General features: G+C 35.8%; 3 protein-coding genes across 3 annotated transcripts; 1 reads left to right on the top strand and 2 right to left on the bottom strand.

Annotated features, from left to right (window-relative positions):
• Positions 1 to 1,482: 1,482 nt before the first annotated feature.
• On the bottom strand, positions 1,483 to 4,712 carry LOC106174468 (zinc finger protein 474). The gene is made up of 5 exons (XM_013556042.2): positions 4,577 to 4,712; positions 2,838 to 4,249; positions 2,422 to 2,623; positions 1,954 to 2,149; positions 1,483 to 1,646 (listed from the first exon to the last, which is right to left on the bottom strand). Exons 2-5 carry the CDS (start codon positions 4,205 to 4,207, stop codon positions 1,483 to 1,485), a joined length of 1,932 nt encoding a protein of 643 aa, XP_013411496.2. The 5' UTR covers positions 4,208 to 4,249; positions 4,577 to 4,712.
• Positions 4,705 to 12,062, top strand: LOC106181735 (serine/threonine-protein kinase ULK3). The gene is made up of 15 exons (XM_087000810.1): positions 4,705 to 4,886; positions 5,088 to 5,228; positions 5,787 to 5,907; positions 6,032 to 6,136; positions 6,357 to 6,500; positions 7,091 to 7,173; positions 7,483 to 7,638; positions 7,787 to 7,892; positions 8,089 to 8,129; positions 8,356 to 8,461; positions 9,026 to 9,093; positions 9,328 to 9,403; positions 9,877 to 9,917; positions 10,278 to 10,389; positions 11,919 to 12,062. Exons 1-15 carry the CDS (start codon positions 4,788 to 4,790, stop codon positions 11,939 to 11,941), a joined length of 1,422 nt encoding a protein of 473 aa, XP_086856936.1. The 5' UTR covers positions 4,705 to 4,787; the 3' UTR covers positions 11,942 to 12,062.
• A 7,776-nt stretch (positions 12,063 to 19,838) lies between these two features.
• Positions 19,839 to 22,335, bottom strand: LOC106181719 (growth arrest-specific protein 1-like). The gene has a single exon (XM_013566183.2). The coding sequence runs from the start codon at positions 21,347 to 21,349 to the stop codon at positions 20,588 to 20,590; it is 762 nt and encodes a 253-aa protein (XP_013421637.2). The 5' UTR covers positions 21,350 to 22,335; the 3' UTR covers positions 19,839 to 20,587.
• Between the last annotated feature and the right edge of the window lie 2,739 nt (positions 22,336 to 25,074).

The following is a 25,074-nucleotide window of genomic DNA, read 5'->3' as shown; positions in this document are numbered from 1 at the left end:
CAGAATAGAAGAAAACACAATTTTGGGTGCTGCTGCCATGATGACCATTATGGGAAAACCATGTTACTTATGATTGCCAAACTTTCAAAAAAGAAATACAGGACTAAAATGCAGTCTGAGTTGGAAAAGCAGTCTAAGTGACTTCTTTTTCTGGAAGTTATACATTTTCAAAGTGTAAACTTGTCACATATTTTAATTACATTGGTATTACCTGTTGAGGATAATTAAAATTTGATGTTGAATTTGCAGTTTAACATAATGTATTTTTGCATCAGAATTGACAGTAGCCTATTTTGTGCATAGTTATTTCCTGTTTTTTGTCTGTACATTTGACAGCTTTGCTGCCTTGTTTTTTTTGTTGCAGAATTCAGGAAAAAAAAATAAATGTGTATGTTTTAAATGCAAATGTTGAGGCTTAAAAAATAATACAATTTTGTAACAAGTAAATATCACAATACAAAAACATAGCTTGATATATGCTACATTTAGCAATACCACTAAAATATAACAAAAGATTAACTTCTGACTATTAATGAATGAAATGGAATGTATTTTAAAGCTTAAAATATAGTTCATGGCAACAGCAAAAACATTACAAAGTTAACAGTACGAACTAAAAGGTGAATCTCAGAGATACATATACACTGTACTGAATGACTAGTGGGAAAAAATTGAGCATTTTCACGTTCAGCGTTATATCTTAGCAGTTCAGCTGTACTATTATGCTCTGCTAGATCCTGCCTTGTATTTACTGTACATGTGGGGGGACTCTCTTATCCAATAGACAGACTCATCTCAAAACATACCGACACAGCCCTATTGCTAAGATATTACACTAGATGTGAAAACACCTTTAACCTCGTGTAACACAAAGCTGTATCAACACCCTGTCTAATTATTCTGTAAATGTAAGCTTGATACCGTGAGTGGGATTACAGTAATCTCTGACTACCAGTAAGAATTTTTTCTGCAAAACTGGGTACAAAATAACAATAAAATAGTTACTTCTCAAAAGCTATTTATATATCACATTAATAATCTGAGCATGGTAATATACTTAACACAGCTATTAAATACAGCCATAACTTCATCCTTTTATGGACAGATTGCAAACACAAACTTTTGACTGCTGCCCAATATCATTGCACCATTTCTTTACATGACTTTCAGGGTCAGAATTCCTGAGCAGTATTCTCTATGCCATACCTCAGTAAAAAGCTTCGGAGTTAAAATGCTACAAAATTCAGCTTGCACAGCGTCTCTGATTAGCAGTCTCTTATGTGTTCACTTTCTCAACAACATTTTAAACTTTTTTTCATGCCATGGAAATTTTTGATCCGAGCTTGTTCTCCTGTAACATTTGTTTAAGCAAATGAGCTTAAATGTTAAGTCATTAAAAATCTGAAAAAGGTGATAAATTGGCAAATAATATTTCTGTTGTTAATATGCCATAGTAATACCCGTTTATTTGGAAACGTGGTTTTAGTTTCTTGGTGCTTTGGGAGTCTTTGGTTTGCAGCTCCTCTTGTGAACCAGCAGCCTGTCTGGCAGAAAGGTGCGTCCACAGATATCACAGGGCACCAGGTTAGCTTGTGCACTCTCCCATGCTGCTTCATTCATTGCGTCGATGTCATATGTCCCTTTACCTGGTAATTAGTCAAATAAAATATTCAGAGTGGGAATCGACTGACCAAAGTTTCACAACTTGGCATAAAGCGAGATTTCCTGGAGTTTAGAGGGGAGTGGGGTCAAAATGATTTCATTATTAGCAACTTTTTTAACAGCCCATCATACAGAATATTTTTATTGATATGTACACAACAACAACAACAACAACTTTTGGAAAAGGATTTAGCTTACAAATCTAAAAGGCCTCTTGTAAAGAGTTATTTAAAAAGAACTGTTTCACACAAATTCTGCTGTTTTATATATACTGCAAGATTTTTATGCTACCTGTGACTGGGCGGACTTCAGGTTTCTTCGGCACAGGCCTACGCAGATGCTTAGGGAGTTGGTTGTTCTCCATATGCCATTTCTGGAGGCACTGAGGTTCGTGGATAGAGATAGATTTGCTGCCATATTCACGGCCACAAATATAGCAGATCACAGTGGGTGGCCGGCGCATTGCAGGGGGTTTTGATTTTGGTCTCTGCTCATAAAAAATATATCTTTCACACATTGCGTAGTTATTCTTTCATGCCAATATAATAAATAACAGACTACATGTAGTATGAGTTTTAAGGAAAGGAAAACATACCAAGTAATAACAATTGTAACAATTAACAGAGGACAAAAAAGAACAGAAACAACCATCTGATTTTCAAATATTTAGAGATCTATGAAAATGAAAGCATCACTTTATGCATACTGGTACTTTAGGGGTTTGATACAAAGGCAGAGCTTTCAAAAAGACTTACATACCTCTGAATTTTGTGTACTGCCTCTAGATGTCACTGGTCCCAGTTTTGCAGTCTTCATGTGCACAGGTGTTCTTGTCCCAGTTTTAGGTCGACATGCTCTTTGATGCACGGGGAGCCTATCTGGCTGAAATGTACGGCCACAGTTTTCACAGGGGACCAAATTGGATTGGGCACTTTTGTATGCTGCATCATTCATCTCTTCCCTGAAAAGAAAAAAGAAAGCATAATTTATGTTATGATGAGCTACAAACTCAATTTGAATATTTTTCTCTTCAATTACTGTATATAACAGAATTGTAAAAAAAAAAGTTTTAATAAAGATATTGTTTGTTATATATGGTTAAAAGTAATTCATTAATTCACCTGCTCATGGTTATCAGCAAGCTTTGTGTACTTCCCTAAAACATCAACACTAACCTTGTTGCCCCTGCACTCCCTGCTTGTGGTTTCTGGGGTAATTGTTTCTTTTGGTTGTTAGGTAGTTTAGCATTTTCCCTCTTCCATTTTTCCAGACACTGTGGCTCATGAATAGGCAGAGACTTACTCCCAAACTCCCTACCACAGACATAGCAGATCAAAGTTTTAGGAGCTCTTGATGGTGAATTATCTCTATGGCCATTGGTTACTGTACTCGGCCCACCACCTCCACTAGATGGCTCTGCTGTAAAAGTAGCACCTCTGTCTAACCCATTCATGGGAGCTAAATTACGGTTTGCTCTGACAGAGTTTTTATTTTGCCCTGTGCCTGTGGCTGCAGTGTTGGTCTTGGGTTTACATGATCTCTGATGAATCAATAATCTGTCAGGTTGAAATGTACGACCACAATTGGGACATTCAGCTAAATTACCCTGTGCATTCTGCCTTGCTGCCTCATTTTGCTCATTCATATTACCTGAGGTACCAGGTTTTTGCGGCAAAGGTCTGCGTAGTTCTCTTGGTAACTTATCATTTTCTGCCTTCCACTTCTCTAAACACTGTGGCTCATGAATGCTTAAGGACTTCGAGCCAAACTCTCTGCCACAGATATAACACACTAAAGTCCTGGGGCCACCTCTATGTGGTCCTGTAGAGGGGTCAGTGCCACCATCTCTGGGAACACCTGCTGACTTTGGTTGGTAATTGTCTCTTCTAGTTTGTTGTGTTCCATTATTCATTGTGAGCCTTTTTCCACCACCAGAAGTGTGGGAAAATTTATCCATGCCAGGAGGCGTTCCAGTAGAACTTGGGGATGATACAGTTTCTTCACCAAAACTATTGCCTTTTAAGATTTTAGGATTTTTTAAGGTGGATGTCCGTGGACGTTGCACACTAGAAGAACCCTGCACGCCAGACCCTGTAGGTTTCTGTGGTGGCCGTGGACTCAGACCCAAATGTCCCCCAGACTTGGGCCGTGGCTGACCAGTATCTTCAGGCCAGGTCTGTGACCTGCTGTGTGACGGAAGTGTGGAGTGAGGTTTCTGAGAATTTCCTGGCCTGCAACTCCTCTGGTGAACTGGTAACCTGTCAGGAAGGAAAGTGCGACCACAGTTTTCACACTCTGCTAAATTATTCTGAGCACTCTGGTATGCTTGCTCATTAAATCTGTCGAGATCATAACCCTTGTTGCCATGTCCAATGGCAGGCAGAACTTGTGGTTTCTGGGGTGGTGGACGCCTTTGATGTTTGGGGAGTTGCTGGTTTTCCAAGTTCCATTTTTTCAAGCACTGAGGCTCATGTATTGAAATGGACCTGGTGCCAAACTCTCTACCACATATGTAGCATACCACTGCTGGTGGGCGACCACTCATCTTCTAAGTCTAGCAGAAGCACCACTCCGGCCACATATTTGCCTGAATGTTGGAAAAACATGGTTTCACATTCAATCAATCTATGCTAATTATGATATTGTCATAATATCAATATATATTCACTTTACTTTACTCATTGTGCACCATTGTTAATTTTATGTGTTTAGAATTTGGATATAATATCTTATATTTCATTTCATATGCTTGTAGCATGCATTTCACTTTGCTCTAGTTAAATGAGCGGTGAATGTGTATCTGAACTGTTTTTATGTTGTCAAGTCTTCATAATAGGATGGACAGATAAACAAAAAATCATCTCCTAAATTGTGCAAAATGAACACTATCCATTATCACTCATCTGTATCTTACCTATCTTTATGCCCTGGGAGAGAGACAACCATAAAACGCCAAGAAAATGGCAAAAAAGAGTGTATAAACTACTCCCTGGATACGACCCAGAAAAACTCCCCGCCACCGGAAGTACAAATATTAACGCCACTCTTCAGGGCTTGAAGGCAGAAATTGTGTTAAAACGGGAAAAGAGACCGAAAGAGAAGATGACACAAGCCCTGTTTACACTATGGCAAATTCGATAAAGACGCCGAAACTAAGGGATTTTGTATTTACTGATAAGCTTGGTAGTGGTACTTATGCAACTGTATATAAAGCATATAGAAAGGTAAGCAAATATATTCCGATTGATTAATACGTGAGACACGTCGTCTGAACATCTTCCTTAACATTACATATTCAATGTATATTCTAGATATCATTATGTTCAAGTTGAATTAGTGAGGTTAAGCTTAGTTATTTTGCATTGATTTTTAACACAAAGATGCAATGAACTGCTTCACTCTTTAACTTGTCAATTTTTTTCTAGGGAGGACCCAGAGAAGTAGTGGCAATCAAATGTATACAAAAAGACGGACTCAATAGATTATCAACTGAGAACTTGCTTGTTGAAATAGAACTTCTCAAGAAATTGAAACATGAGTATATTGTGGAGCTCAAAGATTTCTTGGTGAGAAGGCTTATCCTGATATCAGACTTCTAGTATTGCAAGGGATACTTTTTGATATTTGAGTAAAAGTCTTTATAAAGATCACTTGCATGCACTGCAGTAACATGTATTAAAGAAAATGCATGAATAGGAGTATTTTATTTTATTTTATTTCATTTGTCATCTAGCCTTATTCTAGATTAGTTTATTTAAGTTCCAATTTTTTGCATTAATATATTTTTTGTGGTTTTTAACCATTACATGATAAATTGAATTTAAGTAACACAAAAGCGATTGATGTCATCATTTCAGACTTTGCATAGAAAACATACTTGGATGCAGCCTTTAAAATTAATGAATAAGTTCAAAATGCACATTAATTGTAAAGTATTCTTCATACCAGTAATTACCAGTAGCCTACTTTCTGAAAGAAATTTAATAACTCTTTTTGTAAATATATCTTTCTAAGCTACTCATTTATATATTCATATTTAGATTTAAATTTCTAGTACCCACACCTTTTTTTTTCAGAAGAAATTGATCTGAAGTAAATTTTGTTTTATTTTGTTTTATTTCTAGTGGGATGACAGCTATATCTATCTTATTATGGAGTACTGCAGTGGTGGAGATCTCCTGGGGTTCATTCAAAGCAGAAGAGCTTTACCAGAAAATATTGTCAGAAAATTTCTTAGGCAAATAGGTAAAAGTTATCAAAAGACTATAAAATGTTCATATTGTATTTAAATTTGTGTGTGATGTAAATAATATCAAGAGAATGTTTTTTGTGCTTATTTATTTTTAGGATTATCTTTTTATATTTTCAGCAAAAGCACTTCAATATATGCGTGAAAATGAGGTCTCTCATATGGATCTTAAACCTCAAAATTTGCTGTTGTCTTCAAATCTTAATCCAGTTCTCAAGATTGGTGGTAGGTAGATTTGTACAAAGAAACTGAAAACTTGATAAGACATGTGTTTTTACCTTAAATATTTCTAAAATATTCACCTTTGCCCACAGTGTCACAAATAGTTATGAGCAAGCCATATTTCCAATTCATCTGACCTCTTTCATATTGATTACTTGTACTTACTATTTTATTTCTTCACATTTATTTGAATAAATTATTACTACTAATTTTAATATTGTAGATTTTGGCTTTGCAAGGTATTTACAAGGTGATGTGGAAGGTGACATGCTCAGAGGAACTCCATTGTACATGGCCCCAGAGGTGGTTTGTAAGCGTCAGTATGATCCTAAGGCAGACTTATGGTCTGTTGGAGTTATACTGTATGGTAGGTTTTATGTCTGAAGCTTAATTTTTATGTAAAGGCACTGTATTTTTTTTTTTTTTTTTTTTTTTTTTTTTTTTGGTGTGTGTGTGTGTCTTGGCAATGTTTTACCAGGAGTGCCAAACCATTTTTTTTTGTTCAGTGTCTGTATATTTGCTGGCTTGTCTAGTTTCTTTCCTTGTTATTGGTACCAGTCATCTTTTACACTCCTATTTGTTTAGAAAATATGGATATTATTAAATATGTTTTACTTATTATCATTAGTGATTCATTACATCCGCCAAGGAGGTTATGTTTTCACCCCTGTTTGTTTGTTTGTTTGTTTGTTTGTTTGTTTGTTTGTTTGTTTGTTTGTTTGTTATCAACATGACTCAAAAAGTTATACACCGATTTTGATGAAAATTTCAAGAACTGTCAGAAGTGGGCCAAGGAAGAGATGATTAGTTTTTGGTGGTGATCTGGATCAATAATCAATAATAATAATAATAATAAAAATTGCTGCCTTTTTCTAGTTAGCTAATATTTACTTCATAATATCCTTTTTTACAGTTTTGTTTTTATGCACAAAATGGTATATATTAATCTTGTTCCAGAATGTCTCTTTGGAAAGGCACCATTTGCTTCTCGCAGTTTAAAAGAGCTTGGAGAAAAGATACGGGACACAAAACCAGTCGAGGTAACAAATTAAATAATAATAGAATATTATTTGGTATAGAGAAGAATGTTTTTGGTTCAACATTAAAGTCGTGTTTTAACAGTGGGAGTGCACAGTTTTAAATTGCCACCATGCAATTTTCCCTGTGAATGAGTTTTATTACAATGCAGAGACACAAGCATGTTGGCTCTGATAATTTGGCTGAAAATAGAAGTTGAATCCAGATGAATTGAATTGTCTCAATGTGGTTTTGCTATTTACAAAAATATAAAGGCAAACAAACTTGGACTTATTAATAGGACTGCTTAAAAATATTTTTGTTTTTAATAGATTCCTTTTGGTGTAAATATTTCTGATGGATGTCGCGACCTTCTACTCCGCCTGCTTCAGCGAGAACCAGAGAAGAGGATATCGTTTGAAGACTTCTTCAGTCATCCATATATTGACTTAGAGCATATCCCATCAAAAAATTCTTTAAATGAGGCTGTAAGTTCAAAAATGATTAGCATTTGATATTATAAGACATGAATGCAGGTATGCTTCAATGAAGTTGTGTGTGTGTGTGCGTGTGTGCGAGAGAGAGAGAGAGAGAATACAATACTCAAGTTTTTGTGTATATTCACTTTGTTTTTAGATATCGTTAGCCAAAGCAGCTGTGGAGAAGGACACTGAAAAGAAATACAAAGAGGCTGTGACACTTTATTGTAAAGCACTGGAACATTTTATCCCTGCTATTCATTGTAAGTACAGACAATTGATTTAATGGTTATCATAGTAAAAAAGACTTTTGTTAATTATTGCCTTGGGATGCAGCCAGTGGTACATTTTTTTTTAAATTCACGTTACTTGTTTAAGAAATTACAATTCTATCTTTCCTCTCTTTTACTATGTAGCCCTCACAGTTATTGGTTTTGAATTTTTTAAACTCAATTCCAGATGAACCTAATCCTACAAAAAAGCAGAGGCTGAGAGAAAAGGTAAAAGCTGTAGAAAAAAGATTTTTATCTGCTTGGTTAATAACAGAAGAAAAAAATCCTGTATTGAAGATAGATTGACAAGAGGTGTTACTACCTTTTATTTGTAATAAATATAAAAGTTGTGTGTGCATGCATGCATGCATGCGAGCATGTGTGTGAGTGTTTTTCCTACTGAAATGTTGTACAGAAGTTATACTTAGTCCTATATATTTGCTTTGCTCTTCAGGTAAGAGAATATATGAAGAGAGCAGAAGAATTAAAACAATGTCTCAAACCTGAGGGGCGTCACACAAATCAGAAACAGCTGACTCCTAGGAGTAAACAAGAACTGGGTAAGCTTCACCTGATACATAAACATCTAAATTTTTTACTTTTAATTGCTGTTTATTACAATTTAGTTTAGCTCTTATTTATATAAAATATATCTTAACCATTTTTGATTATAAACTTCTTTGTATTTTATGTTGTACAGTCTATTGAACATTTTATGGATTTTAGACTTGAAATAAATTTATTATATTATTATTATTAAATTTAAGAAAAATTTTTATTTGGTTTGCCATGTAAGAAGACATAATTGAACTGGGGGTTCATTTTGTGAAACTGAAATTTAACCATTCTCTTTACTGTAAACATCTTCTAAACATGTGTAAATTCAAATGAAAAAGCACTTGAAAAGTATAGCAAAGTTCCTTGGGCATCTGTCTCACTCTCTCTTTAAAAGCAAATGGGTTTGTTTTTTTGCTGTGTTATATAGATATTTGTATATGCAATGAATGCAAGACGAGCTTCTTTCACTTTCAACATTTGGATATGAATTTACACTCATTATATGCCATGTAGTATATGTATTAGTTTTAGAATATTTCAGTGCAGTCTTTCCTTTCCATTTTTAGAAACTTTTGCAGCAGAAGATGAAACATTAAAGGCAGCTTTAACAATGATCGAAGTAGCTGAATACAAAGTAAGTTCCTGAAATGTTGGTAGTATGAGCAGTATGTTTATAGTTTCTACAGGAAAATTTAAATGACTGTTAGAAATTTTTTAAAAAGGCCAGAATATCACACGATTGCATAAAGATTATTGAATGATAATTCAGTTGGAATGGTTAGGGCAGAGGGGCAGTTATTTTAATAACTAAAAAACTTAAGAAATAAGAAATTAAACCTGACATTGTGTGTTTTGTAAAATCTTTCAGGAAGATTATGAAAAATATGAAGAAGCACTTGCAAAGTATGAAATGGCACTAGGAGTACTAATAAAACTGTTACAAGGTTTGTATAAAACAAAACCAGCACTGAAATAAGATGTAATTATTCATAAAATATTCTCATATATATCCTTAAGCCCCCTTTACACTAGACGGCGTCCTTTCTGCATCCAGCAGTACGGCCCCGTTTGAGAGTAAAAAAAATAAAAATACTTTACGTGCAGACAACTGGCTGATCATTGAGCATTCATTCTGATACCAAATAAATGCTCGTGCCTCCTTATTACGACCACAGCGATGCCAATTTCATGGTCGCAGAAAGGACGCAGAAAGGACGCCGTCCAGTGTAAAGGGGGTATTACCAAAGTTTTTAATCTTTCTCCTATTTTGTTGTTAATAATGTGTTAGGTGTGACTTAACTTTTTACATCTAGCACATTAGTTATCTTGTGTTTTGACGTGTCATCAGTGTACTAAAATTTCATGATATCATTTTAAGTATAAGTATTTATTATTAAGATTATATTTTTCTCACCAGATGAAGCAAATGAAAGGAAGAAGGAACTGTTATCAAAACATGTATGTTAAATGTATTTTCTTGCAATTTGTACTGTGTTAAGTGATCTATAATCCATGCTTTGCTTATTAATTTTTTTATTCACTTAAAAGATGTCATCTCGCTGAAATGGCTTAATAATGACATACAACACTTGCACAACACCAACAGCGCCTTTAGATTTTGCATAATAACACGCATCATTTTGTTTGGAACATTGTACAATCACTTGATACTTATTGATACTTATCCAAATATCAGATATGATGAAAAAAGTACAGATGTTGTGTTCATGTTTTTGCTTCTTTATTTAGACTTGATTAGCACCACCCCTCCACATTAAAAAATGAACTTTTTATTCAGTGTCTGTATGTATCTTTCAGGTCAGTGTCTGGATGACAAAAGCAGAAACCATAAAGAATTACCTAAAAGTTAAACAATTAAAGACACGAGACACTTCAGAACAAGAAGAGGAAGAAGACCAGCGACTTTCAGGTAATATCAGTGACATTTTCAGGTATTACATTGGCGTTGATCTTTCTATTTTTGGCCATCTTTCCTCCATGCCTCATAGAGTTATTGCAGAGCTGACTAATGATCAAAGGAAAGGGAAAGAAATGACTTGATGTAACCTGTCTGCATTTTTCACATACATGAATGATTTATTCTTGAAATTGATGTAACTGATGACCCAAAACCAGTTTCATAAAGTTCGCATTAGCTTGTGATTGTCTTTTCAGTGTTTGCTAAGGGTAATGCATTTGAAATGGAGAATTAAAAAAAAAACTCTTATGAAAAGTGGAAAGGTTTCTTGAAATGGGCCCCAGACTGATTAATGAAGTCTGAGATGGGATAAGGTGTCTACACTTTCTGTTTGTCTGGTGATGTCAAATCTCAGTTTATTCAATTGCCAGTCTAAGTTAATCTTTCAAATACAATTTGACCTTCACTTCATGGAGGTCAATTGTGTCAGATTGAACAGGAAATAAGGCTCGTCTTAACAGGATTTTTGGGAATTAAGGTGAATTGTAATTAGATAACTTCTGGACTCGAGTGTTTTTTCTTTTTAAATGAAGCAACAACTGAACATGTTTAACGTGATCAGATAATTTGATGAGAGAAAACTGTATTAACTTTACAGTCATGAACCATTTTCCTGTTCATCCATTTAGACATTTTCACTACCTATACCTAAGTTGATGTAGGACAGTGCTGCCACTTACATGCAATAAGTCTACAAAGCAAGATCAAAGTCTACTAAAATACAAGGGTGCAAATTCACACAGCACTGTCCAGAATATTTTTATCCTGGTTTTGCTGTCAAAAAAGCCACATTTTAAGATGGGTCAAAGTTGATACTGATGTGAACAGAAGGTCAAAGTTAACACTGACATGAACAGGACTGTGGTGTGCACCATTCTATTAGCAGATGCCTGTATGCAGGTGTGACCAAATGATAGTTGATAGGTCCATCTATCACACTAAACACTATGATCATTACACACTGACACCTGCTTCTCCCTCACCTGACATCACTTACCCACACTGGACTATTTAGACATTTGAACAAGGTGAACATTATTATATAGCACCTAGGTATTTTGTGGACCAGTCACATTTATTATGTCATATAACTGTTCATTGGATTAATGGGGTAGTTGATGGGTGTTGTACATACAGGTGGATAACATGAGAGGTTTTGGGTTATGTAAGAGTGGTGGTGTCCAGCTGCATGTATTACATGGATCTGGTTTCTTCATCACTTGTCAGTTTTGGAAATAGTTTTGTTCTATGATAGTTGTATTGTATGAGATACCTTTGTCATTGTGTTCCTCTTAACATGAGCTGTGTCCCCCTTGTATTAGACGACCTGTGTATATCAGTAGTAAAGTACTGCCTTCATTACGTATCACACACAGTGTGGATACTCATTGAATGTTTTAGATAGTTCAAACTTAAATTTCTACAGCCTCTCATCTGTAATTTTTTACTAGTTATTTACTGTGTGTATCAATTATTTTCAGGTCACAGCTGCAATATCCAGTAAAAGGTTCATTGCTCAACTTGGAAAGAAAGAAAAATAATTACCAATAGAAAGTGCCAAAAATGAGGATCCAAGCAAAGTTTGATTTGGAAGAAAATGTAGAAAAATATTAAACAAACAGCTTGGAAAGATAAAGAAAACGCATGCATTTTTTTTCAATAAAATGATGTTGATGGTTTATCTTTGGAAGGCAAAGATATATGGTCACATCACTGGTGTCAAAGTGAACTGATATGGAACAGTGAGCTGGTAAGCTCCTTGTGAGCAGCAGCCTGGTAAAGCAAAAATGCAGATGCTCTGCTTGGATGTCTAAAGTGAACCCATTTGGTGTGTTGAACATTCAGGGCACCAATCTGTGCAATGTATTTCACTTAACTGAGATTTAGAAACAGGTTGATACTGGGATATCTTCAGATGTATGTATATAAGAGGGATGCCCCGTGTATAAACTGCTGACAATCAAGTCACTTTCGATATTGTGTTACAAACAAAGGAGAAGAGATGAATGTGAAACTGAAGTATCTTAATATATAATTGTTGGTAAAGATTTGAATTATTTGGTGCTAATTGTTAATAAGTATGGTTTGGAGATGGGGAGGATTTACTCTGGGTATTATGTTCTTTTATGATGGTTTACTGTACTGTAAGGATATGGATCTGCTAATGCTGTAGATTTTGACCTTATGTTTAAATACTGTCTCTTTTTTTTACCACTCAGAAACATAAATTAATGCCAACAAGCAATCTGTGAATATGTTTAGTTTTGTGATATGGTGAACATCAGTCATTAAAATGGATGAGAACAGAATTTTTCAGTGTACACTGTGGATGAAATTAAACTATTATAACCATAATAAACAAAAAAATTGGAATGACCTTTGTATTGTAATATAGTGCTGAAAGATGTAAATCAAGCTAGAGTCTTTGCAGTTGACCCAGAAATGAAAAAGTTGTTACATTTTACAAAAATTATGACTCGTCTTCTGGAAGGCACATTGAGATTCACCTGGGTAAAGCTGTTTTATTTTGGTCAATAAATGTTTTATGTTTTTAAAATTGTTCTTGTACATGTATTTCCTATACATAAAAAGATTTGTGGTGTTAATGTACTGAGACTTATGTTTGGAAGGTAAAACAATGTTCAGCAATTACTTTTATGCCAGATAATTATACGTTTATTGCCAAAGCAAATATTTTCTAAGGCTCTGTTCTCACAACTTTTAGATCGATCTATCACCGCGGGGAGTCTCACTAGATTACTGTCAGATAATCCCCCTTAAGTGTCCGTCCCCGCCTACTACAAGCTTTAAGGGGTAATTAACTTTCGTGTCCGCCCGGCTGACAGCTATTTAGCGTGAACCCCCAGGGAGTTAGGTCGATCCAATGTAGGTCGATCTAATCTATGAGAATGGGGTGTAACTGTAGACCAACAAATGCCCCCAAAATGTATTTTTGCAGACGTACCTCAGCAGCATGTTATCATGACCCCTTAGAATGATGTATGGGTGTCAGTTACAAGTAAAACAAACAAGTAATTATCACCCAATTAATGCAGACAAGCCTAAAGGAATTATCCTTAATCTTGTTTACATATCAATTCGCAGTAGGTGCTGCACGCTGTTGCTCTTTTTCAGCTGTCAATCAAGGCGTTTGTGGCAGGGGGTAAACTCCTCCCTCTTTTCCATGTAATTAATGAAGTCTCACTGTCAATCATCTTGAGGTGGCAGTTTATAAGAACTCCTACTAGGTGATTATTAGTCTTATGGTCTTGCATTTGTGAAACCACTAACACTGGAAGGATCTCCTATGATATTTCTCCACCAGGTGGTTGCTAGTCCATAACTTGCAAATTTCGTAAAAAGGAAAATTTCCATGGGCATACCATCTGTCTTTGTGGATTGCAGGCTTATGGTGTATGGATTAAAATTATGTACTGCTGTTTTCTACTAGAACATGTTTTTGTTTGTGACTTGTATTTAACAGAAACATGCTCTTGATTTGTTGTAAAAAAAAATAATGCAGTATACGATGAAAAAACACTAGCAATAAAACAATACGAGAAAAAATACAAAAAAGAGTAACTTTTTGGAAGCTATTACCTACAAATGTATAAAAATGATAAGTAAAGGGAAAGATAAAAGAACTTTTTATAAGCACAATTATTACATTCTTGAGTAAAACAAGTTAACCCTGTGAGATGTGTTCAGTGTGATACAGCATTCCATTCAGGAAGAACAGAGATTGAGAAGATCTGTAATGTTTACTTAATATGCTCTTTATCAGCAAAATAATGAACTGCTGATAAGCTGTTAGTTTTGACTGTGCATTCATTCACCCCAATTTTTGAAGTTACAGATTGAACAAGCAACCCATGTAGTTCAGTCTCAAGATAAAGTCAGATGTCAGTCTGCAAATGACAGGCCCGTGACGTACCTGACATTTAAAATGACACTGGCAGCTAACCATGCAATGTTGACACTGGCAAAGGTCCAGTTACACTATCACACTACCCCTACCAGACCTTACTGCAGCTCTTGTTCAACCCTTATGATAATGTTTTTCTTTGTGTAAGCAATTTTCCAAACACTGTGTGCTTTCAATTTCCTTGTCTGTTGCCAAACCCGATGCACACATTACAGAAAGTAATTTTGTAACCTACCCATCCAGGACCACTTGTTTTTGTTGAGAACATTCCTCTGGCGAGGGGTAATAACTATAATATGGTTCAGAAAGCTAAGCCCTATTGTTCCGTCCCATCCCGAGAGCCAATATTGCCGTACACAGTGATATGTTGACATTTAAGTCAGGATAATGATAAGAATCCTCGAGGCGAAAGATCATCAACTGAAAGTTCTAACAAGGTACATTTACATAGGAATCTTATGTACTGAAGTGAGCAAAATTTTCGTGTTTTAGGCTTGTATCAGTTTGCTTTTGCCATGTAATTGTTCTTTGTGTGTTTTAACATCCAAACTTGAAATGAGGTAATGCAGTCTCTCTGTTCATTTTCTCTTCATTAACACTAAACAGTCTGGTCTGATTCTGGTTTTAAGCATAGCTGTGTCATTTAAACAAGTGTAAACTGGTCAAAAGCTGAGCCAATAGAGAAGAAAATACTACAACCTCGTCTTTGTACATCAGTAGAAGACAGCTGTCAGCTTGAGACAACAGCATGGAAAATAAAAGTACAAAAAACAACCAAGAATGTGTTTAAATATGCAGCTTTAACTGATAAAATATTAAACAATTAGATTTAAAATGTTAACAAACAGATATAGAATACAGCACATAACTTAAATGAAAACCGACTGAAAGAAATCTAAACAAAAGAGAATTGTCTGACAAATACGGAAAGAGTTATGTTTCAAATTAAAAACAATGTGGGCTTACTTTATTAAATTCACTGTATCCTGGAGAAAAAAGATATATATATCTTATAAACCCTGCTAAAGCTTAAAGGTGAAATTCAGCATTTTGATTATTATTCTGTATATGTATGTACTCATTTAAAAAATGTCCCACAAAGACATGGCCCCTCTGAGGCTGTTTTATTAACTGATATACTAAACTCTACATGAACACTAACTACACTGACCCATCCTAACTTTGACACATCGACCAAAATCACATCTTTGTCAAAATTGATGTCAATGTAAGGAATTAGAACCTACAAGTCCTTTTTATTTAGCAATTCACACACCCTTGAAATAATATAACTTCCCCAACACATAGCCTTTAACCTAATGATGTCAACTTAAAACCCACATCCAGGACATGATGGACAGTCGGAGACCCTTAACAAATGGGTCATTTTGAGACTATGAAATCTCATGTCGATATTTTGCACACTCACTTAGATTTTCTGGAATTTGTTGCCATTTTTTAGATTCTATAAATATCCCCCAATGATTAGAAGGCAATGCACACCAGGCTTGCCTCAAAATAAACATCCAATGTAACAGACTTGTTATTTTTTAAACTTTTTTCGTTTCTATTTTTGTATTCTCATTCGAGTCCTGTAACTTAATCAACTCCAACAATTTCTGCCCCACCCAGCCGTATCTAGAATGTCTGAGAAGAGAAGATTATAATACTGAGAAGATATTTTTTGGCAGCTACATGCTGAACCAGCCTCACTATGTAGTGTATATATAGAGAAGGATAAGTTTCATCCATGTAAGCTGTCTGGCTGCCATGCTGGGTTATTCAAATAGAAGTTATTATGGTATCATGGGAAGAAGAACTAGCTGGAAATTTTTGACATGGGTTTCAACAGATGAAACCCAGTCTGCTGGTAGAAGGCTCAAATTCCTCATTATCCATATTTCTGGGCACAGTGCACTGAACACAGAGAGGGTAGCTGCCATGCATTGTGAACATATCAAAAAGAGGGATATTTGAGAAAAGTAGTCATGCTGTCTCTGAAAGGGAATCAAGATAAAGGCATATTTTGCACCAAATGGTGCTCCCTGTACTACCCTGGAAATCCCTTGTTAAAGGAGTCAAAGTGTGAATAGCATTGCACACCAGGCTTCGGATTTTTAACAAGTTTTGCAGGGTTCAAAATCAGCTCCTTCATGTGGAATTGCTGCATACCTCTCGTTTTAGACCCTGAAAAATACCTCAGCACTCTGGCTCTGATTTATTCATTTTCTTCCCAGTGTGGAACTTGGTAATGGAAGGTGGTCTGTGAATAAACTTTTGCGCTGAATTTCACCCAAACCAGCTGAGTCAGTGTTTGTTGTATTAAAACCAGTAGCAGCTACTCTCTCTGATCTCCGAGCTGTTTTTGGAATCAGTTAAAATATGTCAAATTTCGGCTTTCTCCTCAAACTGCCTGTGCCTGCATTTATCAGACTTCTGCCCTTTTGAGTGGAAAACAGATTTATGAGAGCAAATAAGATTAAGCTTATTTAAGCAGCATTGAAAATTAGTTTCTTGATACCCAGGGGGCATATTGTTGCACAATTAAGTCAATTTTCCTGACCAAATACACATTTATTTTCCAGTATAAATATTTCATTAAGAAGGTGTAAGTGCCAAAATACACCGTTAAATGTTAGAAGCCCACTGACCAGTCTATTTCACAGTTTGATAGTTAGAATGAGTGCAAACCTGTCGATGTGTTTTCTCTTTGAAGAACACTTCCATGTAATGCTGGAATAAATTGTTAAGCCTTGTGTTATTCTAATTTTATCACAGATCATTTACTTATGTCTTCATGAAACAATGTTGCAAATTAAAATTTTATCTAACAGAACAGCATTTGTAATACAATTTAAAGCACTTTTGCACAAGACTCAATCACCTTAGTCATTTTCAACAACCCCATTTTAGCCATCTTACCACTTACTACAATTTTTAAGAATATAGACTGCTAAAATTACAGTCCCAGAAGAGAGGGAAAATCTGAAGGGATAAATTGGAGTTGACAGGCTAAACCAGGATGCCATTTCTATTTCAATTTTCACCTCCTGAAAATGAAGGCAAATGTGCATGGAATGGCAAATCTGAGTAGCAGCACTCTTACATTGTTGACTTCTACAAAATTACTGCTGGGGATTGACTGATAAGGTTATCAAATTGAACTGTTTTCCAAGAGATTTGCAGCCCACTGCTTTTGCCTATGTCCTTCAAGACTTCCAAGTTGGTCATTATAAGGACAAAATTAACATTGAGGAAGGAAAGAAAAGAAAAAATTATCCCCAGATGAATGAATAACATTTAAAATATTAGAGGTCATATTATGAGCTAATCAGATTCCAAACGTAACAATTGTCTAATGGTTTACATAATTTTCCTCAGAAAAATAAGAGATGCAACAACAGTTCACTTGGTGCACAAATTCATCACGTAAGTTGTCCACGCAAAAGCAATGGGAATGCGCAGGTTTTCTAGTCATGTGGCTAATTTGTTATCAAAGTTTCTGAATTTATGGGGAATGATGAAATAAAAATAGTAAATTTATACATGGTAATTCCACACATTAATTCAGGCTGCACTTCTCCTAGAAAAAGTAAACCCAACGGTGCGGAAAATGACTGTGAAGTGGTGATGTCACATCCAGGGAGTTGCTATCAATTAAGAAAAGTAGATCAATTCACCAGGTGTGAGAAAATACCTGCAGAGCTATTTATGTTACCAGGTACATACCAAAATGACTGCCATGCCACCAAGTATTTACTATAGAAGTCAATAAGAACGAAACCTACACAAAGTAGCTAGTTAGGCAGATTTATACCAATTGAAATATTTTCAATACCAATTTTGGTACATCATGAACAATACTTCCCGAATTATATGCATTCTAGTTAGAGTAACAAATAGACTGTTATACATCTTGTTTTTTAACTTTGTTTTATTTATCAAATGAATAAGTATGAAAAATTCTTCAAGAAACTGTCCCTACAATTATTTATCAACAATTTTTAGTAGTGCCATTAAAAAAAAACTTTGAAACAGCAAATATAATTTGGTCTCTACAAGGTGAAAGCTACCCTGTCAGTGCAGGTGAGTTTTTCAGAAGTTCCAGGTGTGATGTTCAGCTGTGCTGTGCAAACACTAAGCTGGACCTACTATTGTCCTGTCAAATAGTCCTTGCATACTTAAGCACAGTATGAGCCCCTGTTAAAAAGACTTCACAGCAGCAGGAGAAAAAAAAGCTGCTGTTCAGAGTCCAGGTTCTCTTAGGAAAGAAATTCCAAGATTTTATTATTCTACTCATTAATTTCTTTTGTTTGTTTGTTTCAGTTCAGTTAAACTGAGTTTATCAAAACCGAATGCTGTAAGGCTACTGAGAGCACTCTGCCTCATTTAAAACGGCACAAAATCTTAAAATTTGCTAAAGGAAAAAGCTCATATTAACTTTGTATTCTTTCAAAAATGGAAAAAAATGATAAAAATGGCAATGCATTATGTAAATATCTGTTTTTTTACTATTCACCATTTAACACATCAATCTTGAAAAATGTAAGTGATCCACACCAACATCCAATATTTCAGCTTTCTTCCAAAGATTTATACATCTTATTTAATACATTTTACACAACTTACTGCCATAAAATAAATATTGTTTACTCTTTTTCATAAAATGTTCCAAACAAGTCTCAAACAAGCTAAGTATGCTGAACAGGCTAATCATATCTGGGCCATTACCATGCTGGTTACACTACTTAGTAGAGGAACATCAGGGTATGGTATGGGCCAATGCACAAACAAACCAAATATAAATTCATTTCTTTCACAACAAAGAAAAAAGGGTCTTGTTCAGCATGTTGCTCGCTGTTTCCTTTGCTATTTGTTCTCCCCACCTTGGAAAGAATGGAAGATTGTAGTTCACAGCACATTCCAGCTGTACTTTGTCAGGCAGTCAGCAAGCCCATTATTAATGTAGAGGTTGATTTATACTAACAGCTGAAGAAAAAAAACTCTGATATCAGCCCAGCTTGTGAGCTGGCAACATGCTAGAGATGTCTTATCCTATATGTGTAACTCCACCTTTAAGCAACCATTTTTTTTCATGTATTTTACATTATTTTGAAACCAAATTTGTGATTATCCCAATGTAACCCCCTTTTCCCCAATGACATGCAGATATTTTCATCTTTTTTTCACTCCATGCATTAATGTAGTGGCCTTGATAAGCCCCTAATAAAGCAGTTTTATTCTGCAAGTATGAGAAGTGTAATTTCAGAATAAAAATGTATTGTATGTGTGTTGCAAAATTACCCAATATTTTGATGTAAGCAAAGGCAAACCTAACCTTTCAGGATGACATTTTTCCTTGTTAACTCTGCAAAGAAAAAGTTATAAAAGTATGATAAATTTTGTAGACATTTTTCTTGGGCTCCCCCCACTTCTCTCTCAGAAACACAAGCTTTAAAAGTAGAAGTCCTCAAAATGTTGTAAGGTATTCTGTTCAACAGAATCTCCTCCATTTATTAAACATTCACATTTAAAATGTGTCAACAACAAATAAAGATAAAAAGACACTTTAAAACAACCATGAATTAGTTGCTGTGGCAGAATAAATTTCAAACTCTATTCTGCCAAACAAACAAACAAACAAAAAAAATGACAGAAAAAAATGACAGATACATCTCATGCCTTTCCATTATATGATTAAGCCTTTCCACCATCAATTCCATAACAGTTTGAATATTTTCCACACAGTGAAAAGTACTTACGTTTTATGTCTCACATATATCTATAAATTCTATTCATAAATTAAGAAAATAGCTGATGGACCATTATTCGACAGTGCCATCAGAAAAATGATTATTATTCCCACTTAGTGGATAAAAAGGGATACAATTGTCCTCATAAATACCACAATATCCTTTCATGTGCCTCTCAGTTCTGATTCTCTCTAGGATTCAGACACAGGACTGTTTTGTATCCATCCAAGCTTGTAGTCCTCAGGCTAAAACTTAGCACACGACATGTGCACATTATGGCTTAAACAAATATTTACAAACCCGGTAGAAAATATTTTCTTTTCTTTAGCTTTAGGTTTCAATCATTCATATATTTCCTGCAGTTCAACTCCAGTAAACTTAACACCTGACCTATATATCCGTTCAGTGCTATTTCCATTGATTTCATTGGGATACGACAATACCCTCACACTTAAGACAATGCTGAAGTGGTTTACGTTACACTACTCCCCCATTTAAGATGTATTAAAAAAGTAACTAGTAACACACTAAAATGGCATTTTAAAGTCCACCCTGCACTGGTATGAGGTGTAGTTGTTTCTGCTATGATGGAGTACATGGAATCTAAAGTGACTGTTTCGCGATGAAAACACAGTTTATCAATGTAATACTTGGTCTCCTGGCAAGTATACCCATCAGGGTACGGCTCATTACTGTCACAGTGACAATTCCGAAGCTTTTTCGCTTTTTGCTGGCGATAGAGTATATCCAGTGTATTGTTGCAGGTGAAAGAGCACTGCTTCTTTTGCCACTGCGAAGGACACTGGTACCCGTAATGTTTTAGAGCTGTGAGACACGCCGTGTCCGCTTCGCATATCCACATAGCTAGAGAACAATTGAGGATGGTGTGATCATCGTTTATGCTCACCATCGCAGACAACACATCCTTGGAACACACCTTCAGACGCTCTTGAGTGTCTAGGCACAACTGGCTGCCATTGCAATCACAGTGAAGAAACTTGGAGCCCACTTCATCGTCCGTCGAGAGTAGAGATATGAGAGACTGCTTGCAATGTGGGGTGCAGGTCTGGCCCACTCCTCCCACCACCCCACTGCAGGATATGTGGTAGTTGGTCAGGGCCGCCTGGCAACCCAGACGGTTCAGGCAGTTACTCTTGGCTACGTTGCAGAGCTCTGAGGTGCATATCGGGACCATCATCAAGCACAACAAAACTACACTACAGACATGAATCATAGCTGTTATGATCCTGAGCACGGCTGGAGGTTCTCACCAGGGTCCTCTGGGTTCACGAAATTCAACGATGTCTATGCAAGTTTATATTAGCCAATGCACAGTACTTTCACATTTAACTTTCATACTATACGACAAAACATCTTTCCTTGTGGTTCATTCACATACTTATATATGTCAGCCAGGTTGGTACACAGTACTCGAGTTATATAGCCTCAAGTGTAAGTCAGTTTTCCCCTCAGTGAAATTTCAAAGTTTTGGTGGTTGATGTCTCTGGATATTATCAGTTCAGGCAAGGTCAAGTTAAAATTGCTACAAATAGTTAGTGGCACTTGCTCTAGTGAACTAGTTACCTGCTCTACTGGCAGCCCCCTGTACCCTGGCATGATTGTACTATGTAAAGATCGTGTAATCCATCCATCTTGTTACACTACGGAATTTCTATACAGTGGCCTCAACTGCCAAAGTTTTGCTTATTATCAACAAATCCATTATGCTCGGCTTCACAAGCCAGTGAGCCTTAAAAAGGGGCCTTTCTCCAATACACAAGCCAGTGAGCCTTATAAGAATAGGCTTTCTCCAATGCGCATGCCGGCGATATAGTTCCCTATCCCCATACACACAAATCTGTAAGCCAGTCAGTAATAAGGAATTCTCCTGTAAACCTGAGAGAACAAGCAGCAGGCCGCTCCACTTGTTAACCACTAACAACAACACACATCACATTCAACTCTTCAGCTTGCCCCATGTGCTATTTATAACCAGTCTCCACTGGAGAGAGGCTGTTTGGCTTGTACCCTGCTGGACTATGGAGGCAGTGTTTATCAGTGTGTGCTCCACACTCTCTGGTGTCTGGAAGAGACTGAGCTTGTTGTCTGAATGTCTGCTTGGTTTTGAAATGCGAGAAATTGTTCCTTCTCCTTGGTGTTGAGAGAGTTTGACTGACAGCCCCCTGCCTGCCACTTATGCTCTCAGGGTTGCTTGCTAATTAAGGCAGTTACAGCCCCCTTAGGGAGATCTCTAACCAATCAACAGCCTGGAAAATTTTTCCAAAGACAACCTGGCCTGTCACTCAAAACAATTTTTCATCAAGTAACTTCCTCACTCTGAACTTGAGTGATTAATTTTTCCTTGGTATAATTAACAAGCAGGAAAAACATCCTTTTACAATGTGGCCTGTCATAAGGAAAAAAATACAGTAAGTAACTTTTTCACTAGACTTTAAGAGTACATATCTTCTCCTCGAAAAAATGTTTGAAATAAATCACTTGTCAACTTGTCCTTGATGCTACATACTTTGTGACAGTGTGTGCAGCATACTAGTACTGCATCGAGAAAAACTGGGCATACACACGAAAAACCCTTCTGTTTGATAAAAATCACTGAAGGGAGGAGAAGGTAAAAGAATTTACATTGCCACCTCCTTTTATATCAGCAGTCCATTTATTTCAGCTAGACTCATAAAACTCACAATTTACAACCTATCCAGGGAAGATATAAATTAAACCGGGGACAGTTTAACACACAAATTTGGTGCACTTTTCCTGCATCATTTAAATATGTCTATGTACCCTTTATTTATAAGAAATATTAATTTAAATTAATAACAGTAAGGAAGTAAATGAAATTTAGGATGGTACAAGAAACTGTAACTGGCAGATAAAACGATGCATCTGGATGCACCAGAATCATAAACAACAACTTATAAACCTACATGAATTTTGCATTCAAATGTTAACTGCAACATTATATTGTAACATCTTTTCACCCTCTATAATCACAGTGAAACATTTGACATTCTAGTGGGTGAACTGTATAGCCTAGTCAAGTCAAAATTACAGGTTTGCAGGGTTAATCATGCGTACACTGTCATTAAAGGGAATGCCAATCAAAAGTTTGCCAGGTATCATATTTTCTACCTTTCATCTATAAGAATTTAGTCAAAACTATGCATTTCCGTGTGATTATGCAATATAACCTGCATCTACTCTTGTCAAAGTTGCTCTTATTGTTACTGTTATTTCAGTGTAATATAGAGCTGCTTTATAGTGTTATATTCTGCTCTTGAATGGGTTTTAGCTTTAGATGCCGAGGTCATGTTCCATTACATCACAACACAATGGCCTGTCAAATCAAAGTTTTATCAGGTATTTCCATTTATTTATAACTTTGTGCATGGTGGATACGCATAGCGCCACAGCCAGGTAATAGCCTACAATAAATTTGGACTTTGAAAATGAAATATTTAGGTTTGATTGCACTGTTGATTGTGCCAGAAAGTCTGCTGATAAAAGATAATGGATTTTATTTAACTCAAAGAGAGAAAATGGGTCTTGTGTGTTTATTGTTATAGCAAATAATAACGTATACATTGGACACATATTCACACCATTTTTTGTGTAAAGTGTGACCGTTGCATAATTCAGAGGGACGGAGAGAGAGAGAGTGCATACAAATTTAGAATACTTTTATAAGATAAAATTGTAGAAACATTGAAAACTAAAATCTATTTTATAAAAAGTAAAAAGCACATAATGTCTCTTGTTTTTGAGGATTTTAATGAAAACCATCTGCAGACAATTTTCAATCATTCTCAGTTTCCATACAAGCGCACCCTAAAATTAACAAACGTATTTCATTACCACATCAAGAAACAGATCTAAGCATTTTATCTCTTTCCTTTTTTCCACTACTTAGACAATAAGCCTCTGTTATTATGAGATCAGTTTTTCCAGCCCTCCTGTTTCACCACCAGATATATTTCTACACCTGGAAACCCGAGTCCATCTGCCTGATCCTATCATGCCCCACCCTCATTGTCCCACAACCCTGTGTCCACAGTGCCATTGTTCCTGTAAATGAAATGACATGTACACCATGTAACTATCAACCAGTGTTTTTCACCTGACAACTTTGATCAGCTTTATCCCGCAAATGACAAGGGGCCCTGATCACAGGCAGACAGGTCATAAATCTCTGGATACAAAGATGTGTTTTTCTATACAGGAACATAGCTGAAATACCTATAGTTAAACAGAGAATAACCTAACTTTGTTTTTGATTTTTGAGAAAAAAAAATTGTTGGCTTGGGAAAAGACACACAAAAATGAAAGAATGAAACAAACTAACAAGAAAGGATATGAGATAAAAGATGTGATGAACAAAAGAAGGGCTGTATTTTGAGAGGGATTTGTAAAATTGATATTTGATCCACAATACCAGGCTACTTCAAGTACAATATACCAGTGTTAAGGTAAAGATTGCAAAGTAATAGATTAAAAAGAGCATTCTTGTGATGTGGAATAATTGGGTTTGGGTATAAAATTGGAAATTGACCTTGTACTATTTGATATATTCAAAAATGAATCCACTGCATGCTCTTTTGTGGGTAAAATCAATTACAACAGCAGCCTCGGCAGCAGGAGTGAATCAGCATGCTCAACTTTCAAATTAGCCAAGACCTTTCATCTAAAGACATGTAAATGTACATAAATTGACAGTTTTATTGGCCTGATTGTGAAAATATCAATATAATTTAACTTATTCTATGAAATTACACTTGTCTCTATTATGGAAATCCAATAAAACCAATAATGCAAATGCTTATCAAAAAAGAGCACAGCACTTAGATTCTGCTACATGTCTGGTAAACAAAGCTGAGGTTCCTGCCTATTCCATGTTGGCAATCAATTTGAAAGTCCTTGAGAATAATTATCTTTGATCTAACA

This window comes from Lingula anatina, chromosome 1 (assembly GCF_051362555.1).
Source record: "Lingula anatina isolate TDL-2025a chromosome 1, LinAna3.0, whole genome shotgun sequence".
In the NCBI taxonomy this organism is placed as follows: domain Eukaryota; kingdom Metazoa; phylum Brachiopoda; class Lingulata; order Lingulida; family Lingulidae; genus Lingula; species Lingula anatina.
This window is presented reverse-complemented; position numbering and strand designations above follow the sequence as displayed.